This window comes from Kickxella alabastrina (genome assembly GCF_025024165.1).
Source record: "Kickxella alabastrina strain RSA 675 chromosome Unknown BX661scaffold_17, whole genome shotgun sequence".
NCBI classification, from domain to species: Eukaryota; Fungi; Kickxellomycota; class Kickxellomycetes; order Kickxellales; family Kickxellaceae; genus Kickxella; species Kickxella alabastrina.
In genome coordinates this window covers 76,162-96,340 of record NW_026251488.1, presented here as the reverse complement: position 1 = coordinate 96,340, position 20,179 = coordinate 76,162, and the positions used below count along the sequence as shown (strand labels likewise).

The 20,179-nt window shown below is 47.5% G+C and overlaps 6 protein-coding genes and 1 non-coding gene across 7 annotated transcripts; 3 read left to right on the top strand and 4 right to left on the bottom strand.

The window, feature by feature from the left end:
• Positions 1–84: 84 nt before the first annotated feature.
• BX661DRAFT_124182 (p115 like vesicle tethering protein) lies at positions 85–3,178 on the top strand (the record flags this gene model as incomplete). The annotated part of the gene is made up of 3 exons (XM_051532426.1): positions 85–246; positions 338–2,356; positions 2,906–3,178. Coding segments are annotated over 3 exons (2,454 nt in total), but the record flags the coding sequence as incomplete, so codon positions are not given.
• A 105-nt stretch (positions 3,179–3,283) lies between these two features.
• BX661DRAFT_199456 (uncharacterized protein) lies at positions 3,284–4,015 on the bottom strand (the record flags this gene model as incomplete). Its single annotated transcript, XM_051538332.1, has 1 exon — positions 3,284–4,015. One exon carries the CDS (start codon positions 4,013–4,015, stop codon positions 3,284–3,286), a length of 732 nt encoding a protein of 243 aa, XP_051390310.1.
• Positions 4,016–4,159: 144 nt separating this feature from the next.
• Positions 4,160–4,618, bottom strand: BX661DRAFT_199455 (uncharacterized protein; the record flags this gene model as incomplete). Its single annotated transcript, XM_051538331.1, has 2 exons — positions 4,160–4,367; positions 4,443–4,618. 2 exons carry the CDS (start codon positions 4,616–4,618, stop codon positions 4,160–4,162), a joined length of 384 nt encoding a protein of 127 aa, XP_051390309.1.
• A 1,726-nt stretch (positions 4,619–6,344) lies between these two features.
• On the bottom strand, positions 6,345–8,321 carry BX661DRAFT_172123 (uncharacterized protein; the record flags this gene model as incomplete). Its single annotated transcript, XM_051533756.1, has 1 exon — positions 6,345–8,321. One exon carries the CDS (start codon positions 8,319–8,321, stop codon positions 6,345–6,347), a length of 1,977 nt encoding a protein of 658 aa, XP_051390308.1.
• A 3,699-nt stretch (positions 8,322–12,020) lies between these two features.
• BX661DRAFT_t84 lies at positions 12,021–12,102 on the top strand. The gene has a single exon. It is a non-coding gene; the product is annotated as a tRNA-Ser (tRNA).
• A 139-nt stretch (positions 12,103–12,241) lies between these two features.
• BX661DRAFT_225542 (DnaJ domain-containing protein) lies at positions 12,242–13,129 on the bottom strand (the record flags this gene model as incomplete). Its single annotated transcript, XM_051538944.1, has 2 exons — positions 13,024–13,129; positions 12,242–12,887 (listed from the first exon to the last, which is right to left on the bottom strand). Coding segments are annotated over exons 1-2 (657 nt in total), but the record flags the coding sequence as incomplete, so codon positions are not given.
• Positions 13,130–15,238: 2,109 nt separating this feature from the next.
• Positions 15,239–19,804, top strand: BX661DRAFT_41393 (uncharacterized protein). Its single transcript, XM_051539151.1, has 4 exons — positions 15,239–15,518; positions 15,707–16,208; positions 16,485–18,005; positions 18,237–19,804. The coding sequence occupies exons 1-4, from the start codon at positions 15,378–15,380 to the stop codon at positions 19,616–19,618; spliced, it is 3,546 nt and encodes a 1,181-aa protein (XP_051390306.1). The 5' UTR covers positions 15,239–15,377; the 3' UTR covers positions 19,619–19,804.
• Positions 19,805–20,179: the final 375 nt, after the last annotated feature.

The following is a 20,179-nucleotide window of genomic DNA, read 5'->3' as shown; positions in this document are numbered from 1 at the left end:
TACCTACATAGCTTTGAATTGCATACTATTTTATAATACCTTTTCTATTTTTCCACTTCTGGCAATAGTGACCTCATCTGAACAATGGACTTTTTCAAGCGGTACGGCGCAATCGGGGCCCAACAGCAACAATCGCCATCAGAGACCATCCAGCGCATGGCTGACACAGTCGAGACATCGACGCTTTTGGAAGACAGGCGGGCAGCTGTGCTTGGCCTCAAGGGACTCACGCGCGACTACAGAGAGGTAAGCACTTGAACAACAGTAGCTCTAGCATGCTTGAATGTCCACATTGCCGCCATCAGCTAAACATTATGCATTGCTGCTCAAATTTTAGGAGGTTGGAGACGCTGCGCTTCCCGCGCTGTTAAAGGCGCTGAAGGAGGACAGCGAAGATCAAAACATGCTTAAGGCTATTCTCGAAATGCTGACCAATTTTTGCACCCGGAATTCTCCGAAAGGCGACGCCCTCGACGTGGGCAACGGCTCCAGCGACCCTGTGGCGGACAAGTTCTCACAGGTTATTCTGGATGACAAGGACGATGTGATATCAACCTTTTTGGAGCTTCTTGGTGACCCTTACTATTACGTCCGCTACTACACAGTCCAGCTTCTGGGCGCGTTGCACAAGTACTCTGGTGAGGAGCTGCAGAAGCGCGTCCTCATCTCGCCCATGGGTGTTGGTCGGCTGGTCGACTTGCTTTCCGACCAGCATGAGTTTGTGCGCATCGAGGGCATTCAGCTGCTGATTGCAATGACCGAGAGCAATGCCGACATCCAAAAGATTGTGGCATTTGAGAACGCATTTGACTATCTGCTGAACATTGTCAACGATGAGGGTGGCGCGCGCGGAAACATTGTTGTCCAGGACTGCCTGCAACTCCTGCACAATCTGCTTAACTACAACATTTCGAACCAGAACTTTTTCCGCGAGACATCAGGCATCCAAAAGCTGCCCGACTTGCTGATCACAGATCCGAGCCAGGCCGCTGCCGGCCGCGGTGGGCAGGCAACAGTCGACAATGATGAAGAGCTGGAGTGGACCGCCCAGCACGCACGCAACATGCTGGTTGTGCTCGACATTATTCGTATGCTCATTCAGCCGGGCAACACCAACACCGAATCCAACCAGACAGCGATGCAGCAGTGCGGCATTATCCCGCCACTGTTGCAACTCGCGCTGGCGTACGAGGCACCGTCCAGCGTGCGTTCGCAGGCACTCTACGCAATCGGAGACATTATCAGGTCCCACCACGCCAACCAAAATCTATTCCAGCGCATTCTTATCACTGCGGCTATTGACGATGATTCTGAGCCCACCGGTGAGAAGAGCATCCCCGAGCCGGCAATCGTCATTGTCATCCGGTTGTCGGTTGGCAGGAGGCCAACCGTCGTCCCAGCCAATGAGTACTACATTGTGCGGGCAGCCGCCGCGTACCTCGTCCAGGCATATGTTGGAAACAACGCAGATGCGCAGCTTGCGCTGGCAGCCACGCTCACGCCGCCCAACGAGCCCAGCTCCGCTCACGAGTCTGAGCTGCATCAGTCCGCTGGATCAATGATTGTCTCTGTGCTGCTCAACTGGAGCGAGTCCAGTAAGGAGGACCTGTGGCGCGTTTGGTATGCATCACTTCTTTTATCAACCATTCTCCGTGGCCACAACGAATGCAAGGAGCAGGCACTCAAAATCTCACTTGGCGATGAAAGCAAGGGTGAGGAGCCGCTGCCGCTAATTAACGAGCTCATGTCGCAGGCTCGCCAGGCCACTCAGCAGGGTGCTGATGCGCGCGTAAGCATTTCACTGCTCACGCTTATTTGCGTGTGGCTGGTCAACTTTCCCAAGGGCGTATCTGCCTTTTTAGACGAGTCCTCAAACCTGTCGTTCCTTGTTGAGCAAATCAACGGCTCATCCGGTGTCAACACGCTGGTGCAGGGTGTCGCAGCTTTCCTTTTCGGGTTGGTTTACCAATTCGATTTGGACGCAGATTCTCCAATGTCGCGCGATACTATCTACCCCATTTTGTCCAAGCGCGTGGGCACTGACCAGCTGCAGATCCGCGTCCAGCGCCTACGCGACTCGAAGGAGTTCCAGTACGCCGTTGGCCTGGCCGCAGGCACCCACTCAAATGTCTACGGTGGTGTGCCCATGGAGGTATATTTCGACAATGTCTTTACGGACCTGTTCAAGGCGCACTACGAGATCTTTCGTGCTGCAGTACGTTTGGGCCCTCACGACGCCATGGCCAACCCCAGCTATGCGCATCTCCAGGGCGGCATGGTCGGCTATGCTGGGTCGGCAACTCCGGGAAGCGCACCGGGCACTCCGCATATGACCGGCACAACCTTCAGCTCAAGTGTAGTGTCTCCTACAATGTTACCCGCAGTGGTACCCTCTGGGTCCCAGGGCTCCGGATCGACCGAGCATATGGTTCCAAAGAGAGAGCTTGAAGCTGTCAATAAAAAGCTTGCAGACCAAGCGAGTGAGCTTACTAAGCTGCGGCAGGCATTGGAGGATGCGACGCGCGAGGCGCGGCCGGCGGCCGCTGCCAAGGCCTTGGAGGAGGGCCAGCATGCTGGCGCGCAGGTTGAAGAGGAGAGACAATTGCGCGCAAATGCCGAGGCTGAAAGAGATACTCATGCCGACGAACTTTCACAGCTCCATGCTCAGTTGACCGAAGTCCATAACCAGCTTGCCGAAACCCAGGGCCAGCAACAGGGCGCAGCAGACTCTGGTGCTGAGAGTTCCAGGATCGCCGAACTGGAACAGCAGATTAACAGCTTGAAGCTGGACGGCGAGAAGCAACACATTGACTGGCAGGCACAGCGTGATGAGATGCAAAAGAAGCTGACGAACGCAGAGAAGCAGGTTGTCAAGGCCGCGGCGGCAGTGCGTAATACTACGAAGAAGAAGGAGCAGCAGCAGGCCAGCGTGGTGGAGTCCCTGAAGAAACAGGTGCAGGAGAAGGACGAGCAGATTGCCAAACTCACGGCCCAGGCAGAGGAGTTTGCGCAAAAGGCCAAGCAGTTGGAGCAGATGGACGAGCTGAAAGAGAGAATGGCCGGCTTGGAGAAGGAGCAAGAGGACCTGCTGGTATACCTGGCAGACCAAGATCTGCAGGCCAAGGAGTTCCGCGCCAAGTTGCGCAAGTACGGTGAGGACATTCCATTGTCGGATGAGGAAGGCGATGATGATGACAACGACGATGAAAACGACGAAGATGACAATTGAGTGACAAATTAAAAAATAACCAAAGGAATTTGAATAAGTTTCTTATGTTTTCTATTAAAATATGAGAACTTTCCAATCTCTCTGCTCCCCGTTAACAGGGAAGGTACCGATAAACATATGTTTGAGAACCTTGCCGAGCTTCATGTCGGGTGCAACCATCGTCTTGGCGACCTCTGGGGGGATCACGCCGTCCCCTTTGTGAATGACGGCGTTGTACTCGCCCAATATGAGCTTCATATGACCATAGAGTGGTGCACTGCGCTGGCCACCCTTCTCTCCGCGACCGCGACCACGACTGCCCACATCGAGTTCTACCTGCTCTCCGCTCAATGCAGAAACAAGCTTGGCAATATTAATACCGGCGCGACCTCCGGTAGACACCGCTGCGCCAGCCAGCTTTACCAAATCACGGTTGCATACATCACCGACGGCAAAGATGTTTGGGTACTTTGGATCGTTGATTTGCATGCTGCCTGTGACACGGATTCCAGTTGGTGAGAAGATTGGGGCGTCCGTAGACGATGGCAGATCGACCAGCGGAACCTTGGTCTTTGCGCCAAGCGTGTTGAAAACCAGGTCGACTTGGAACACTCTTCCAGACGAAGTTGTTATCGTGGCATTGCGCTTGATTGAGTCAACTAGCTCAGGAACAATGCCTGCGTATTTGTGGGGCTGCGAGCTGAACGACTCAATCTCCGACTCCTCGTCAATAACGCGCTCACCAAACACGGTGTTGACGCCAAGGGAGCGCAAAATGTCGACTACATGGTGCCGGAATTCATCCATAAATGGCCCGGGAATCGGTAGATCGCGGGAATGTATCAGGGTGACGTCTTTTTGCGGGTAGTCGGACTTGATATCAGCAACCAACTCGGTTCCCACAGCGCCACCCCCAACAACCACAATTGACTGCGCATTTTTGATGGATGTCTAGTACTTGCTCATGGCCTCTAGGTACTCGGTCTTGGTCGAAGATGCCACACCGATTGGTGCATATCGGCTTTGGCCCAGGGCAATGACCAGGTAGTCAAACGCAACATGCTTGTCGTCGTCAGCCAGCCCAACGTGCGTTGGCGTGATACGAGAAATAATGTTTTTCTTCACCGCAATTGACGAATGCTGCAGCCAGGGCAGGTCACTGTACGGCAGCTACAGCTTGCTGCCATATTCGGGCTGCGATATGCCGCGAGTCATACCCAGGTAATGAATGAACCCGTTTCTGCGGTCGATCAGCGTGATTTTGATATTGGGATTCGGCGGCGCCTGCTTGGTGCCGTCATAGTCGGAGTTGGTGGCCAGCAGCTTTATATAAAGATTCTTGGTGGCGCTCAGGCCGGCATAATTTCCTCCTGCGATAACGATGTTTATGGGCTTGCTGACAGTTTGCATCTTGATAGAATTTAGCGTATAAAAAGATAAAGAGATACGATGACTTTTTAGTGCTGAATGTAAAATAGTTTGCGATGTAATAAAGAAAAACTATGACTTATCAGTTGAATTTTATAGGAACAGTCGACACAGTGAGACGAATGCCAAGCATTTGCACTACCGCCTATGGTTATCTGATACAATAAATTAGCGCGCTTGCATCATCACTTTTAGAATAGAATGAAAAATGCTTTCCATCGACCTTCGTTTTACCCCTGGTGCTCAAAATTATATATTTTCACACATTAATATCCACTCAAAAGGAGGCCGATCAAAAAGTTTTTCCACTGTCCCTTCCCAGAACAGTAAAAATGAGGATGTTCCGCAACAGTAAATGTAATATTCGCATTACTATTGTACGCTATAAACCGCCCACAATTTGTTGCGCTCTATTGGTAAATCACCGATACCTGGACCTGACACTCGGACAATCCGAATGCCAGTAATATGTTGCCACCGAGCGCAGCCGAAAAAAAACCCGCATGCAAGTACCATGCACAGCATACGACATGCCTTCGGAAGGATTTTGGTGTCAAAATACCTAATTAAACACGCGCAATTTCTTGTGCATCACTGTCGCTCGGCGCCAAGACAAAACCAGGGTTGGCTGCGGCTATAGCTTGGGAATATGAAAGCCAATAGGGAAAGTTTTGAGCATTGCAATTTTATTACTGAGAAATTTTCCAGCAAAAAAATATGTTATACGAAATGAGGCTGGTTTTGTTCAATGTTAGCTTGGTGTAGATGCATTGTAGATCTCCCAAATCGCCAGAGTATGTATAGAATCAGCATTTAAGTACAGCCTTGAGCGTGTCGACTTGAAAATTGGGGTATGTTTGGTTTGCTTGCATGATCTGCAGAAAGTAAAATATCAGTAGTCGGAACTGCCAAACTTGCTCGCATGCCTAGAAGTAACATTTTAAAATATTTGTCTTAATTTTGTATAGCTTTCATTTGTTTTCTTAGCCTTTAGCAGAACGGAAAAGTTGCTGCACCGTGGGCACTGTGCCGTGTGCCGTCAGCCAGAGCAGCGAGATAAGCTAGGGTCTAAGCGGGGACATATTTAGTCGCTTCCACCAAAATGGGGATAGCTAATGGCTGGCCCGCTGATGTTTTGTTAGTTGGGTCATGTTTGGCCCCTCCCTCATCTATACCACCTTATTGGCGTGCCAACAGTAGCCCGTGAAATTAGTCAATCGGCCGATCGTACTTTATTTTGCGCTCCTTCAAAAAAAGGTGGCACATCTGAGCCGTGGTTTAAATGATCTAATAGCTAATTTTTGTTGGGAATAGATAAAAGTCGCTGTTCAAGCACTTGGTTTATCCAAATGGTGTTGATGACTATTTTAAAATACGCCTGCATGCATGATTTGCAATGAAAGACAGATGAACCCTTAGGTGGATGTTTCTCGTGTAATTTTTCTGATTAGCACACGCTGCCACGTTTTTGTCAACACAGCATACTGGAAGCATCCGTGCCCAAATAAATAACGTACCTTCGTATCGTAATTCCAAAGTGTAATGAAATAAATTTGTATTTTTGTTTTGATTTTTCTCTCATGCCAACGCTCAACCAGTGAATCCCGAAAAAGCAGACAAATACAAACAAACAAAACCGCGCAAATTAATGATGAAGATAAATACATGTTTGGGCAAATTGACATGGAAAAGTAGTTGCAGAAATTAATTAATTAAGCTGCTCGAGGTTGATAGACAGATTTGAGGCTGAGCGCTTTGAAATCGACGAGGAAAACACAGAGTTTATATGTGGAAGCGGATGCGCCGCATGCTCGTCGGTGCTCTCGTTGGCAGAGCTATGGCTGTCTTCGTGAATGGTGTTGTGCGACTTGAAGAACGAGCGCCCGCCAAAGATGCTGCGCTCTTTGGTGTGATGTCTTGGGAGAATGGGGCCATTCATCAACGACATGGTGTAGCTCGGCGCCTTGGACGAGTTCGAGGACTCGGACGTGCCCGAGGTGATTACCGACGCGCTCGAGGATGAGCACACAGATTCAGCATTCTGGTAGCCCGGCAAAATCCTCGTAATCTCACTCTGCTGGCAAACGCTGCCGCCGCCCTCACTGGCCGTGGTGCTCCCCTGAGCGCTTTGAGGCTTTGAGTCTGTAGACTGGCTGACGTTGCGCGAATGACTGGAAATTATATTGTTCACATCCTCCTCATCAGACGGGCATCTCTCCGAGATCTCAGAGCTGGAGGTAGAGCGCTGATGTCTGGAGTAAAAGTTAGCGTAAGGGATTGACTCTTTGTTAGTTGGCGTTCTGCGGCTGGAAGGTTGGCTGAGAGAGACGCGGTCGCTGTCAAACTGCTCGTCGAGGCTCTCGGCAGCCGAGATTGCTGCCCGCGCCATTGCCTTGGACAAATCGTAGCTCGTCGCACCCATATCAGTGGTGACTGCGCCGCGCGCGCGGATGCGCTGCTGCTCAATATTCTGGCGAGATACGCGAGGGCCCTTGATCTGAGAAACAATGGGAGCCGACATTTGCTCGCGAGTGAGCACAGTCTGGCTGGCAATGCGCTGCTCGTCGCCGCGGTTGCGACTGGTGGTCTTGGCGCGTTTAGGGATGCCCGGGAAATCAAGGTTAAACTCGCGGTAGCGGCGCTGCAGGAAGAGCTCTCTGCTCTTCATAATGCGTGTGGGTAGGTCGCCAAGTACAATCCACGGTGTTTCGGTAACGCCCGAGTTGGGACCCATTGCCACAGCCATAAACTGCGCCGGGTCATGCCACTGCTTGAGCGGAACGTTGTACCATCTAGGGTCGCCGTGCCCCCAGGCCTGCGCCATCTTGGCCATGCATTTTGCCACATGGCTGCCCTGGCTGTCGGCGCGGTACGCCTGCTTCTCCCCGGCAGTGTTGCACACATCGCCAGCCGAGAAGATCCATGGTAGCTCGGGGTTGTTAATCTGCATGGTCGGCAGTACTTGGATTTGGCCGGACTTTGCGTCGATAATGTTGTGCTTGAAGACGGGATCCAGAGTGTCCATTAGCGATGTGTTGAACGTGATTCCGTTGCAGAGGAACTGAAAGTTTGAAAACAGCATGCGGCCCTTGTTTGTCTTCAGCCAGCGGCTCTCGAGGCGGTACTTCAGAGGCTGATCTTCAGGAATAACCACGCGTTCGTTGAGGAACACCTTGACCCCCAGCGCCTTCAGCTTCTTGTATGCCTTGCGCGACATAGACTCACTGTTGCTCTCCGAAGGCAAAAGCCGCTCGCCTGCGTGCACAACAATAACGGTCTTGTTCGGGAACTCGGTGGCAATCTCGGCTGCCAGACCAACGCCTGTGGGGCCGCCGCCGATAATGAGGATCGAGTCGGCAACCCGCACAATTTCCGCGTATACGTGCATTTCGGCCTTTCCCTGTATGCTCGACGTCGTGGTATCATACTTGCACGGCGGCGGGTAGTTCGACCCGGTTGACACTAGAAGCGCATCAAAGTCCATCTTGCGCCCACTTTTGAGGATCACAGAGTTCGGGTATACGGCTGTAACTTCGCCCTTGATAACGCGGTTGTGCGGGTAGCGGAAGATGTTGTCGTACGGCAGCCACACAAGGTCGATGAGTTCCGGTTTGACCATAGAGCGCAGCGTGCCAAGGTTGTAAAAATACTGATCGCGCCTCTCGACTACTGTGATTGTGATCATGTGTGGCGGTATGAGACTCTCTAGGTCCTGGGCCGCACGAATTCCAGCAAATGCACCCCCGACAATGATGACATGGAAGATCTTCGATGTCCGCGCGATGAGCGTCGATTGCAGGTCGTGGTGCGAGGCCACACTTGCATGTTTATTGGTGGAATACTGCGACGCTCCCGGGGCTTGCCAATTTGTTTGGCGGGAGGACGCGCTGCTATGGTTGCCTGACAGCGGCGACGGGATGCTGCTGTTGTTAGAATATTGGCGGCGCTGCTGCGGAGGCTGCTGCTGCTGTTCGTGGTGATGGCGAAATATGTGATTATTTACAGTGTTGAAGTGGTGGAGGCTGGGGGCGGCGGGCTCTTGAATCCTGTTGGCCGGATTCTGGATCAGGCTGTAACCCGTGTAGCTGGGGGTCTGCAGATTGCCGTGGCTCTGGCTGTGGAGTCGGCGCTGGGAGTCCGGATCGTTGTTCGGGGGCATATTAGTTATTATGACTAGTTGCTGCAAACTATGCAAATGTTTATAGTGCTAAAATGTAAAAGAAAAAGTAATGAGCGTATTAGTATAAGCGTATAGGTGACGGCAGCGATAAGCAGAGCGGCAACTGGAAGGCGTGGGTTGGCTGATAATAAAATGTATTCGTTTCGGCTCGTGCAAAAAGAATAGCGCATGACAGTAAGTTGAATAAGCAGGCCACTTGCGCAAGCATGCCGCATGACAAATAACCCAGAAAAGGACAATAGGGACGAAGAAACAGATACCCCGCCCAATTGTATGCACATTGATTGTCCCAACAAATAACTTGCCAAACCAGTTAAAAAATGAAAACAAATGGCATGATTGATGCCGCATTGCACCCCCTAGTAATGCAATGATAAGGCATTAGCTTGCTGGCTGCAAAACCATTTGACACTGCGTAATTGACCCAAGTCAAGTCAAACCAAGGCCAGAGATAGGCCAAGCCGGTCTGATCGCAGCAGTATATGTACGGATAAGCAAGAAAATAAAAGGGGGATGGAGGCATGGAATGCCAGAGCACGGTCACAAAGGGCGACGCAGGGAAACAGTGCGCCGTTGCAGCCCTCGGCATCTGTGAAAAAAGTGCAGAAAGAAAACAGCAAGGGGATGATGTGGTAATGACGCGCAGTACGTTACCTTGTAATATTTAAATATATGTGCTGCAAGAGATAATATGGAGGCAAAATAAATAAGTGTAAAATAGGCGAGGCAAGAGACAAGAATAAAGGAGGAGTAAAAGCAATTAAATGTCGTGGTTCATTTTATGAATTTTGGAGGTGGGGAGATATTGTCTTTCTTTTATTCTATCGTATTTATATGCCTAATTGAAAACATATTCTAGAGATTCCCAGGCTGTTCTTCGGCTGGCGCAAGATTTCAAATTCTATAATAATAGAAAAAAAAACTGGGTGGGCGGCAGCATATTCTTGCAACAGCTTCCATAGAACTAGGGGATTCCTGTTGCACCCTTTGCCAGCTGCAACCGAAAATAAAAAAAATCCAGCCTCAAAATATATTTGGCCAAAGCACAAACACTGGGGGATACATAAGAAGATACTGAGAAGGGCAACCAAAATAATGCCAATATTGTGACCAAAATAAATAGGATCTCCAGTGGGCAAACTGACAACAAACCCAGCAACAAAAAAGGGAAGATCCGACACTCATCAAATCCGGTATGTGCACATATGTGAATTCAACACCAACCCTGGCATTACATTGGCTTACAACAATATGGGCAATGAGTTGGCATGGCATTTAAATGGCAAATTGCGGTGGCTCCTTTAAGCAGCCTCTGAAAACTTATCCCACGGAAACCATATGTGTCCGTTCCTCCCGCAGATTTTTAAAGAGTGGTTCGATGCACTTCGCCCTGTTTGGCAGATACCATGTTATGTGAGCCTGATTGGTAATCCAAATGTACTTATATTATACGTCCGCACAAATGTAACATGCAGGCAAAAAATAAGCCACTCGGTGTCGTATTCGGCTTTATTTCCGTAATTACAAGCCGAATGTATTGTTACATAAAACTGCCAGCCGGCGGAGTGCCTATATTTGTCGTCTATAATTGCACCAAAATTGCTGCATCGGGTTCTCTGGCCGGTAGAAATAAAATCGATGTTTGCGGTAAACAGCTGAAGCCGCGATGGTTGGGGGAATTGACGTAGTACAAGTATACCGCCCCACGTGAAACCAAACTCAACTTGGATAGCGAAAACATCGATATACTTGTCTATGGTCGTAAGATATGAGCTAAACTTTTTTAATTCCGTCTCATGGAACCGTGATATTACGACATCTGTGAAACTATTTTTCCAATAATGGTCGGCATTGGTATTGGGGCTGCAAATAGAGGTTTACATGATGTTCACCGAATCTTTATTTCTGTTCGATCGACGGCCGATACAAACGATTACCCATTCTGGAACACCAACAGCGAATCGCTCTAAAAAGAGTGGTGAAATGTATTGCTTAAATTTTGATAAATGAGGCATTAGATTACTCATAGCTGGCAATGCTTCAATTTTTTGGTAAATGGTGGAGATCCGAATTATAGCCAAGCACAAAACTGGATTTAAAAACATGGCGTGTTTTTAACAAAATCTTTATTGGGTAATCGCACATCGTGCAATGCAAATTTTAAAAGCAAATTATTAGGGGATGAGTAAACTACAAAGCCGCGGGTTGTGTAAAAATACAATAAACTATGAACTTTACCCGGACTAAAAAAAAAAGAAGTTTAGAGAAACGGAACGAGACAATTAACGGCTGTCATTGAAAATTACTGCAATAGGAAACGCAAATTGATAACTTGCGTTGAATGCCGGATTTGCAATTTTTGCAGAGCGATGAACATCAACGTTGGCATGCGCCGTAAATTAGGAAATTCTAGTCAAGTTATTGAGTTGACAGCCCGAAACGTCAATAAAGCAGATTATGCTTGGTGTAAAACATTAACACTGTTTACCCGCGGCGAAACCAAAAGTTCTAGAATACCATTTAAGACAGCTTTAATGAGCTGGCATGCGCATTATTATCGATAATGACTGAAAACTTTTAAAAAGTATTTATCGCTGACCAAAAAAGGCAGACCACTCACAAAAAATTTTAAAAATAACGTAGAAAGACAAAAAATAAATCAATTGAGCGAGATATTAATCAACTTTGGTTCTTGTTTTTACTTGTTTTATAAGACCGAGTAAAAATTGTTTTATGACCGAATGTCTACTGCGCCGCCTTGCTCACCACAGGATATATTGCAGAGCTAGCTATATGCCCATACAACAAAAATTATTCTAGGGGCAGCGTGGTTGGGAGCTGTCCAGACCTGGACCTAACTGCCTGGTAGTGGAAGTATTCGCCAGGGTGGTAGTAAAAATTCTAAGCCCGAGCACTTGATTTGCCAGCTAGAGCTGCATCCGTGGCAAAGCTAGCTAGTGTGTATATTTTTGATTATCATTGCTGTCGTCCGCGGCCACTTCGGCAGGCCATTGTCTTTGTCTTGTCACAAATTTGGTGGTTGAGATGTTTGTTGAGATTGGGGTCTCATCAACAATTGGTGCTTCTCAGGCGTCAAGAATCCCATCGTTTCCTATAAAAAAGAATGTAAAAACTGCAACTTGTCAAGTAGCCATAATTATTTTGTTTATCAGAAGTAACCATTAACTGGTTCAAAAATTACCAGACACTTTGGCCGAGTGGTTAAGGCGGTGCCCTGCTAAGGCATTATCTTCTGGATGCGCAGGTTCGAATCCTGCAGGTGTCGGTTTCTTTTTGTTATAATTTTTATATTGAGATATCAGCATAAGGAAAATATAGGTTAAACTTTACTTGCATGTCTCCCTTGTCCTTCTTGCCGGCTAGTGGATGTCCCATTTTTTTAAATATTTTTTGCATGCCTGGACCCCGTATTTCCCCAGGCTTTAGCTCCAAGCAGATGATGTTCCCAGATGGGTGGCGGATGCACAACTCTCCGCCCTTGCTGGCTACTGTCTGGTCAATGTCAATGCTGCAGTGGATGTTGCAGTTGCGCTGCTGAAACAGTGGGTATTCAATTCGGTTGATTATAATGACAAGGTCTCCTGGTGGTCCAGTTCGCTGCTGGCAGCCCATTCCCTTGTATGTGATGCGTTCTCCATCCCTCGTGCCCTTTTTAATGTCCACTTCGATGGTCATGTCTTTTGTACTTACTGTTGACTTTTTGCCCATGTAGATGTTGCGCAGAGACATGTCTGCAATGTACACAATATCATTTTTCTGTACCACCCAGCTGGGCTTTGGGTAAGCTAAAGCATGTGTTTTTTCTGCTCCATCCTCCTGCGGGCCATAAAGAATGTGTGTGCAAAACAAGTCGTATATCGACCGTGTCTTGTCGTTTGTGAGCACCTCGTATGCATGCTGGATAGTTTTTATAATGTCGCTGGCTCCTGGGTAGTTGTCAGGATGGTGTTTGACAATGTGCTTTTTGTATGCCTCAATCAGCTCAACCTTTGTGGCGTCGTTTTTCATGCCCAGTATTTTATACAGATAAAACCACGGCGTATTGATTTGCTAAAAAATACAAACGTTGGAAGTGCATAAAATGAGTATTGTCGTAGTTAAAAATTAGCGAATTAAGTAAATTGCAATGTAGCATATTGATATACAGCTGTTTCTTTACATCGATTGCAATTATTTGGATACTTACATTTGAATGCATGTTGTGTTAATGTGGCTGATGACGGAGTGAGGATATAGTAAAGAGAGTGTAGAATGCGTAAAACAAATTTAATGGTTGAATAGTTGAATATGAGACAGAAAACGATGGGTTAATCAATAGAACGAAATATGGCAGGAGCTGCCCAAAAAAATTTTGAGCACGCGCAATGAAAAATAGCTCTTTTTGCTGTTGCTGTTGCTTCTTTATTTTCTTTTAAATAATGCACGTCAAATCTGCCTTAGTTTAAAAGAAATGACAAGAAAATGGCAATGTAAAAACTTTGTGCTTTCAAAACATAATTTGATTTTACTCCCAACTATTATTTGATTAATACAAAGGGCTGTTTTATTGTTTTCGAACCCAAAGCACGCTTTGTTTTTTATGCTTATAAAAACGTGTTGGTGCGCCATATTGCCTCACGAGCCTGCGCTTACAATGTTTCTTATTTGTTAGCACCTTTTTATTCACTTGTTCAGTGAATAAATAAAATACAGCACTTGTACTTCAGTGTGCTAGTATCGACTGAATTATCTGCTCCGATGCACTCCCGCTCTTTTAATAATAAACAAGTCGATGTTTTGGTTACTGTCTGTTTGGCCCATCTAAAACAAATAAAGGTGCCACACGACACACACGCCAAAATAATAGCAGTAACATGCCAATACATGCAAATACAAAATATTATAAGTATATGTGAGTATTCATGCAAGCAAGACACTTAGAGAACCACATTTGTTTTCTATCTTTATTAACGATATATACAATTTATTCCACAATGAAGTACTCATTATTTTTAACTATTATTTGCGTTGCACTTGTATTCTTCCAATGCGGGAGTTGCGTTACAGAAGACAAGAAACTGTATATAATGCGGCTGAACGACCAACTCAGCGCGACTAAAGTAAAAACTGCCGAGGAGAACAAACTGCTGCGCAACTTATCAGTCGCACTCAATGACCGGACAGCGCTCGTGGCTCTGCTGACAGATCCCGATTCGGCATCTTACAAGGCTGGTCTCATCAGTCTTGCGCAGGCGGTCAAGTTATACGCGTGGGTCGGCCGCGATGACCAGGCGCTGATGTACACACTACAAGGCGTTGCTAACCGCCTCAGGTACCTCCTCCTCACGCCATAGGCTCAGAACGCGGGAAGCGACTATATTAATAATCAACTTTTTAATTGCTTAACAAAGCGGCACCAAATACACAAAAACCTGCTTTTCAAACTTCAAAGCACGTTTGTATAGAACTGCTATGGCCCAACGCAGCATATCTATTTTTGTTTGCAAGCTGAAAGCGATCGGCATTTAGTGGTCCATTGTGGCAAAGAAAAACGCGGGCAATGCCAATTTCTGTGGCAACCTTGGCGCCAACGCGAGAAAATAGAAAGCGTTAAAAATACATTTTTTTATTTTTCTGTGATGCCGCTCGACAGTACATGTACACATCCCGCGTGAGGCTTCCTTATTAATTATTTTTATAAATGCGTAAAAATATAAACTAAACGGGCATGGCAGCCACATCCCATTGCCGACGTTAGGGTCTGTCCATGTGCGGATAGATGATGGAATCCTTGCAAATTGAATGAAGCGGATCCATTTTTACAGCCAATTTTTCTGTCTCATCCATGGCTCGTTTACGATTTGCCAAGGTTTTCAGAAATAGGGGAATTGTAATTTCCCTTTTGAGTGACTTTGTCGTTCACAAAAATAAATCTGGTTGGTTTTTTTGCTTTGGAGTTCGAGCGTGCGTCTTGCACATTTGTTTGTTCGACATAGCGAATGAACGTAGGGAGATCGACATGGTGTGGTTTGCAATCAGGTTTTCCCCCATCTCTTTCTGGGACATGCATATTCAAGCATCTCGGGAACTCAGAAAGCAACAACAATGTGGATTTGGCAGACTGACAAACTGCACACTCATTTTTTCTTTTGTCATATCAAACATTATTTTTCTCCACTCTTTATCCCTGAATAGAAATAGGTGTCAAGTATTGGTAAAAAAAACTGACCGGACTAATTTCTCCTTCACTTCGCGATATTTATTTAGTTCCTTTTTTTATTAGCGCTCTCTCTCTATTATCCTCTTTTAACCTTACCCTGCCAAATATCCGAACCCCGCTTACCACTTGTTCGGGACCCACTAGCTTCTCTGCATTTACTTACAAGCAATCCAACATATCTCTACCCTCTCCTCCACCAACTTCTGCATCATACTCGTTCGCCCTAATACCAATTATATAGCTTCTTTATCTATATTTTCCCTTTTTCACTTTTATTACCTCACCACACGCACTAAAACAGAGGTCTTCAACATACGCTTAACCGAATAGAAGCAAGAGCAATGTACTCTCGTAAAGCCCGCGTGGCATTAGCGCTGTTCATGGCCATAGGAGCCGTGGCCGGTGCCCCACCGACAGTCTTGGACCCCGAAAGTGGAGTCAAATCCGTAAAATCTGCGGTATCCACCAGCGTAATAGAAAAGGTTAGTGAATATTATTTTTTAAAATGACAACCAAAAAGTTACAAGCAATGCACATTCACTAGGAGTATATACATCTTATGCATTTTAGTTGTTTGGATTATTAGTCTAGTTTTATTCAACTAACATTGCACACACACGCAACATCCACTTTTTATTGTGACATTGCGAAATTTTGATGTTTATTTTAGATCGACAACGATGACAACAGTCTCACAAAGATACAGAGCGTCACGTTTAGATTTACTCAGCCCGATCGTGTTCTAGCCGAAAGCACCAAGACCGAGAATACTCAGGCTGAGACAACCAAGGTCGAGGTTACAAAGGTTGAGACCGCCCAGTCGCAAACCACCCAGGTTGTGAGTACTAAGTCTGAGGCCACCGCACTCGAAACCACCTCAGTCGTGAGCTCTCAACCCGAGAGCTCCCAAGCTGAGACTACACAGTTTGAGACCACTGCAGCCAAGACCACCCAGTCACAGATCACGCAGGCCGTGACCACTAAGTCTGGGGCCACCGTAGTTGAAACCACTGCAGCCGAGACTACTGAAGATAAGACCAGCGCAGCTGATAGCACTCAGGCTGATGGCACTGCTGCAGACGAGACAACCGAGACTGAAACCACTATTAAAGTCACTTCATCCGAGGATGACACGGAGAGTGATGTTAATTCGCCGACGATTACAGATAAAGGTAATGCATCTGATTTATCAAGCAGACCGATGTCCTCGTCACCGGCTGACAATGCGTCAGGCCTTGATTTAACTACAGTATCGGGTTTTGCTTCATCTGATACCACCTACACTTTACCATTTGCCACCATCACACCTATATCTTATGTGCTGCTCAACAGCATATTTGATAACACCACCACCACCACCAGCTCAAAACCTACTACTCCACCACCACCACAAACTAACACCACTGCCACTTCTACTGTAATCACATCCATTGTATCTACAACCCTAGAAGACGATTTGTCTGCTTCCGATTCCACTATTTCCAATGTTAACAGAACCGAGGACTCCACCAACACATTTTCCCCAGTTGTGACCAGCGCCGAGCCCACTGGTGTTATTCCCGATTTTAGTGTTACCGAGGACCCAGTAGATACTTCCGTTGTTTTAAGCGCTACATCGACTAGCGTTGTTGACGTGGAAGATACCAGTACCGAGACCACTGATAAATTGCTTTCCAGCACCATATCCAGTATCAGCAGCATCGCCTCTGATATTAGCACCGTCGTTAACACCAGCACAATATCCAGTATCAGCAGCATCACCTCCGATATTAGCACCGCCGTGAACACCAGCACTGAATTCGAAGCCAGCAGGGGAAATAGTTCCGATGTTTCGTCGAAAGTCGCCAGCACCGCAAGCCCCACAGTTATAATTACAAGCGATGCCGAGACTACCTTAGTCATCTCTCGCCCTAGTGTTAGCAGCACCGTGGATTCCTTTGTACCCACGTCTGTTGAGCAGAGCACTGGTTTTGACAGCAGCGAATTGATCTCTACAATTGCAGATATCACTCTTCCCGATGTCTCTGGAGAGTCATCTGTCGTTGTTACTCTCACGGAGCTGCCGCCATTCCTCTCGTTGACCACTCCAACATCTGGGAGCACCAGTATTGAGAGCACTATTAGCTGGACTTTTACTACCGACGAGACCTATTTCCCCATTTCCTCCGACATCGTTAACTCTGAGGAGGGCAGGCCTACCGCGACCTCTTCAACTGAGACGCTCGCATCTGCGACCGAGATAGATTCGCAGTCATCACGCAGTACTTCCTTGGATGACGCGAGCCCGACAGAGTCGGAAATTGTTTCGAGCCCCACAAACATTGTTACAACGGAGGATCACATTTCTACCCTTACCAGCATCAGCTCTGGTGAGACCGAGGATAACTCTGTCATTGCTTCAGCCTCTAACTCGGTCAGCATCTCACCCTCAGACTCGGTCAGCATTTTGCCTTCAGACTCTGCCATTGCTTCACCCTCGGACTCTGCCATTGCTTCACCCTCAGACTCTGCCATTGCTTCACCCTCGGACTCGGTCAGCATTTTGCCTTCAGACTCTGCCATTGCTTCACCCTCGGACTCGGTCAGCATTTTGCCTTCAGACTCTGCCATTGCTTCACCCTCGGACTCTGCCATTGCTTCACCCTCAGACTCTGCCATTGCTTCACCCTCGGACTCGGTCAGCATTTTGCCTTCAGACTCTGCCATTGTTTCACCCTCGGACTCGGTCAGCATTTTGCCTTCAGATTCTGCCATTGCTTCACCCTCAGACTCTGCCATTGCTTCACCCTCGGACTCGGTCAGCATTTTGCCTTCAGATTCTGCCATTGCTTCACCCTCAGACTCTGCCATTGCTTCACCCTCGGACTCTGCCATTGCTTCACCCTCAGACTCTGCCATTGCTTCACCCTCGGACTCGGTCAGCATTTTGCCTTCAGACTCTGCCATTGCTTCACCCTCGGACTCGGTCAGCATTTTGCCTTCAGACTCTGCCATTGCTTCACCCTCGGACTCTGCCATTGCTTCACCCTCAGACTCTGCCATTGCTTCACCCTCGGACTCGGTCAGCATTTTGCCTTCAGACTCTGCCATTGTTTCACCCTCGGACTCGGTCAGCATTTTGCCTTCAGATTCTGCCATTGCTTCACCCTCAGACTCTGCCATTGCTTCACCCTCGGACTCGGTCAGCATTTTGCCTTCAGATTCTGCCATTGCTTCACCCTCAGACTCTGCCATTGCTTCACCCTCGGACTCGGTCAGCATTTTGCCTTCAGATTCTGCCATTGCTTCACCCTCGGACTCGGTCAGCATTTTGCCTTCAGACTCTGCCATTGCTTCACCCTCGGACTCGGTCAGCATTTTGCCTTCAGACTCTGCCACTGCTTCACCTTCGGACTCTGCCACAATTCCAGCCCCCGACTCATCATCCGGCGATCTTAGCTCGCAGCAGTCGCCTATTGAATCTGCCACCAATGTGAGCTCCGACTTTTCCCAGAGCTTCTCCAGCGACATTGTCTCTGACGTTTCTCAGATTTCCACAGACAACGCAGTTGACAGCAGCAGCAATGTTGCCAGCGGTACAATTTCGGCGAGCTCCAGCATGACCAATGGAGCGAGCACGAGTGTTGATCAGAGTGCTACAGACTCATTCGTGGACTCGGCCACAGCTACATCCGAAACCAACGCGTTGGCGTCAGTAACAGCGACCGGATCTGAACCCTCATCCTCCCTCATCTCAACCTCCATTACCACGTTCAACTCTGCAAGCTCTAAGGCTACTCCCGCTGATGATAGCACGGCCACTCGGGAGGAAGTCAAAACCAGCAAAACCAGCACTTCTATTTCCGAAAAGCCAGTCATCGAGGTCCCCACCTCTGTTGACTTCAGCCGGCTGGTTGCCACATCAACCGATAGTGTCTCCCAAGCAACTGGAATCGTGTACCCACAGGTGATAGTCAACCCGTTGAGCTCGATCTGCAGCCAGTGTTTGACATTCCAAATCAGAATCTTGGCGCCGTATGAGAATCTGTTTGGTTCCAATAACTTCCTTGCATCTCAGGCGTTCAACGCAATTCCCGACCTGGTTGCTGAGGCGCTGAGCACTAACCCCAACCGCATCACTGCTTCGATGATTTTCGCCAACGCTGACGCTGTTGCTACGCTCAACAATCGGGCCCTTGGTACGGATGTGCCTCACTACTACATAAGCATGTCAATCATTAAGGACAATGGACAAGTGAACCCTATCACTGATCTGCAGTCTTTGGGTACCACGCTCAGCTCCCAAGTGCGCGACTCGTCGAGCCCGCTTCATACCATAAACCAGTGGGGCGCTCTGATAGACAGGTCATACCTAAAAATTACCAGCAGGCTCGAAGAGCTTAAGGGGGTGGCTCAGACCGCACCTAACAGCCCTAACCAGGTCGACAGCCCCTTCAAGGGTACCGTGAAATCCAACTCACGCAAGATGTGGATTGGAATTGGAATTGCCATTGCCATCGCTATCATGGCTGTCATTGTTGTTTGGTATGTGCGCAGGCAGCGCCGCGCACTTCTCAAGGAGAACTTCTGGGTCACGACGTAATATGTTGATACTATCTTTTCTTTCCTGACTACGCATACCTTCCTCAAACACATTGGATTTTCTTCTGCTTGCGCCTGTGCTAACAGTATTTCCTATTTTACTTGATTGCTACAGAATGCCGTTTACCACATCTATTTATTTACTTTTTTATATCTACTTTTGGCTTCAATGCTTCAATTTTCATTCTCTTCGTTTTCTCTTTTTGAAGCTTTGTTTTCAATTTTTTACTTTCGTTTAATTCAGAATAGTTACTAACATATTATCCAAAATTATTAGCATCATTTGGCGCAAAATATTGCAATTCAGTCATACTAGATTTATATACCCGATAAATGAAAATAAAAAGTCAGTGCCGATCAGAATCTTGTAATCTACCGCAAGCATACACATGTCCATTCTCTAAAAATTAATGGTGTGTGGTTGTGCGCAGTAAAAGTTGTCAAATCAAGTATGCCCCGCATGTCCAAGTGCCAAGGAAAAAGGGGACAACGGTCCGCAGTGACGTGAAATAAAAATAGGGGTCCAGCAAGCAGTTTCGCCATCTCGAATAATAAAAATAAT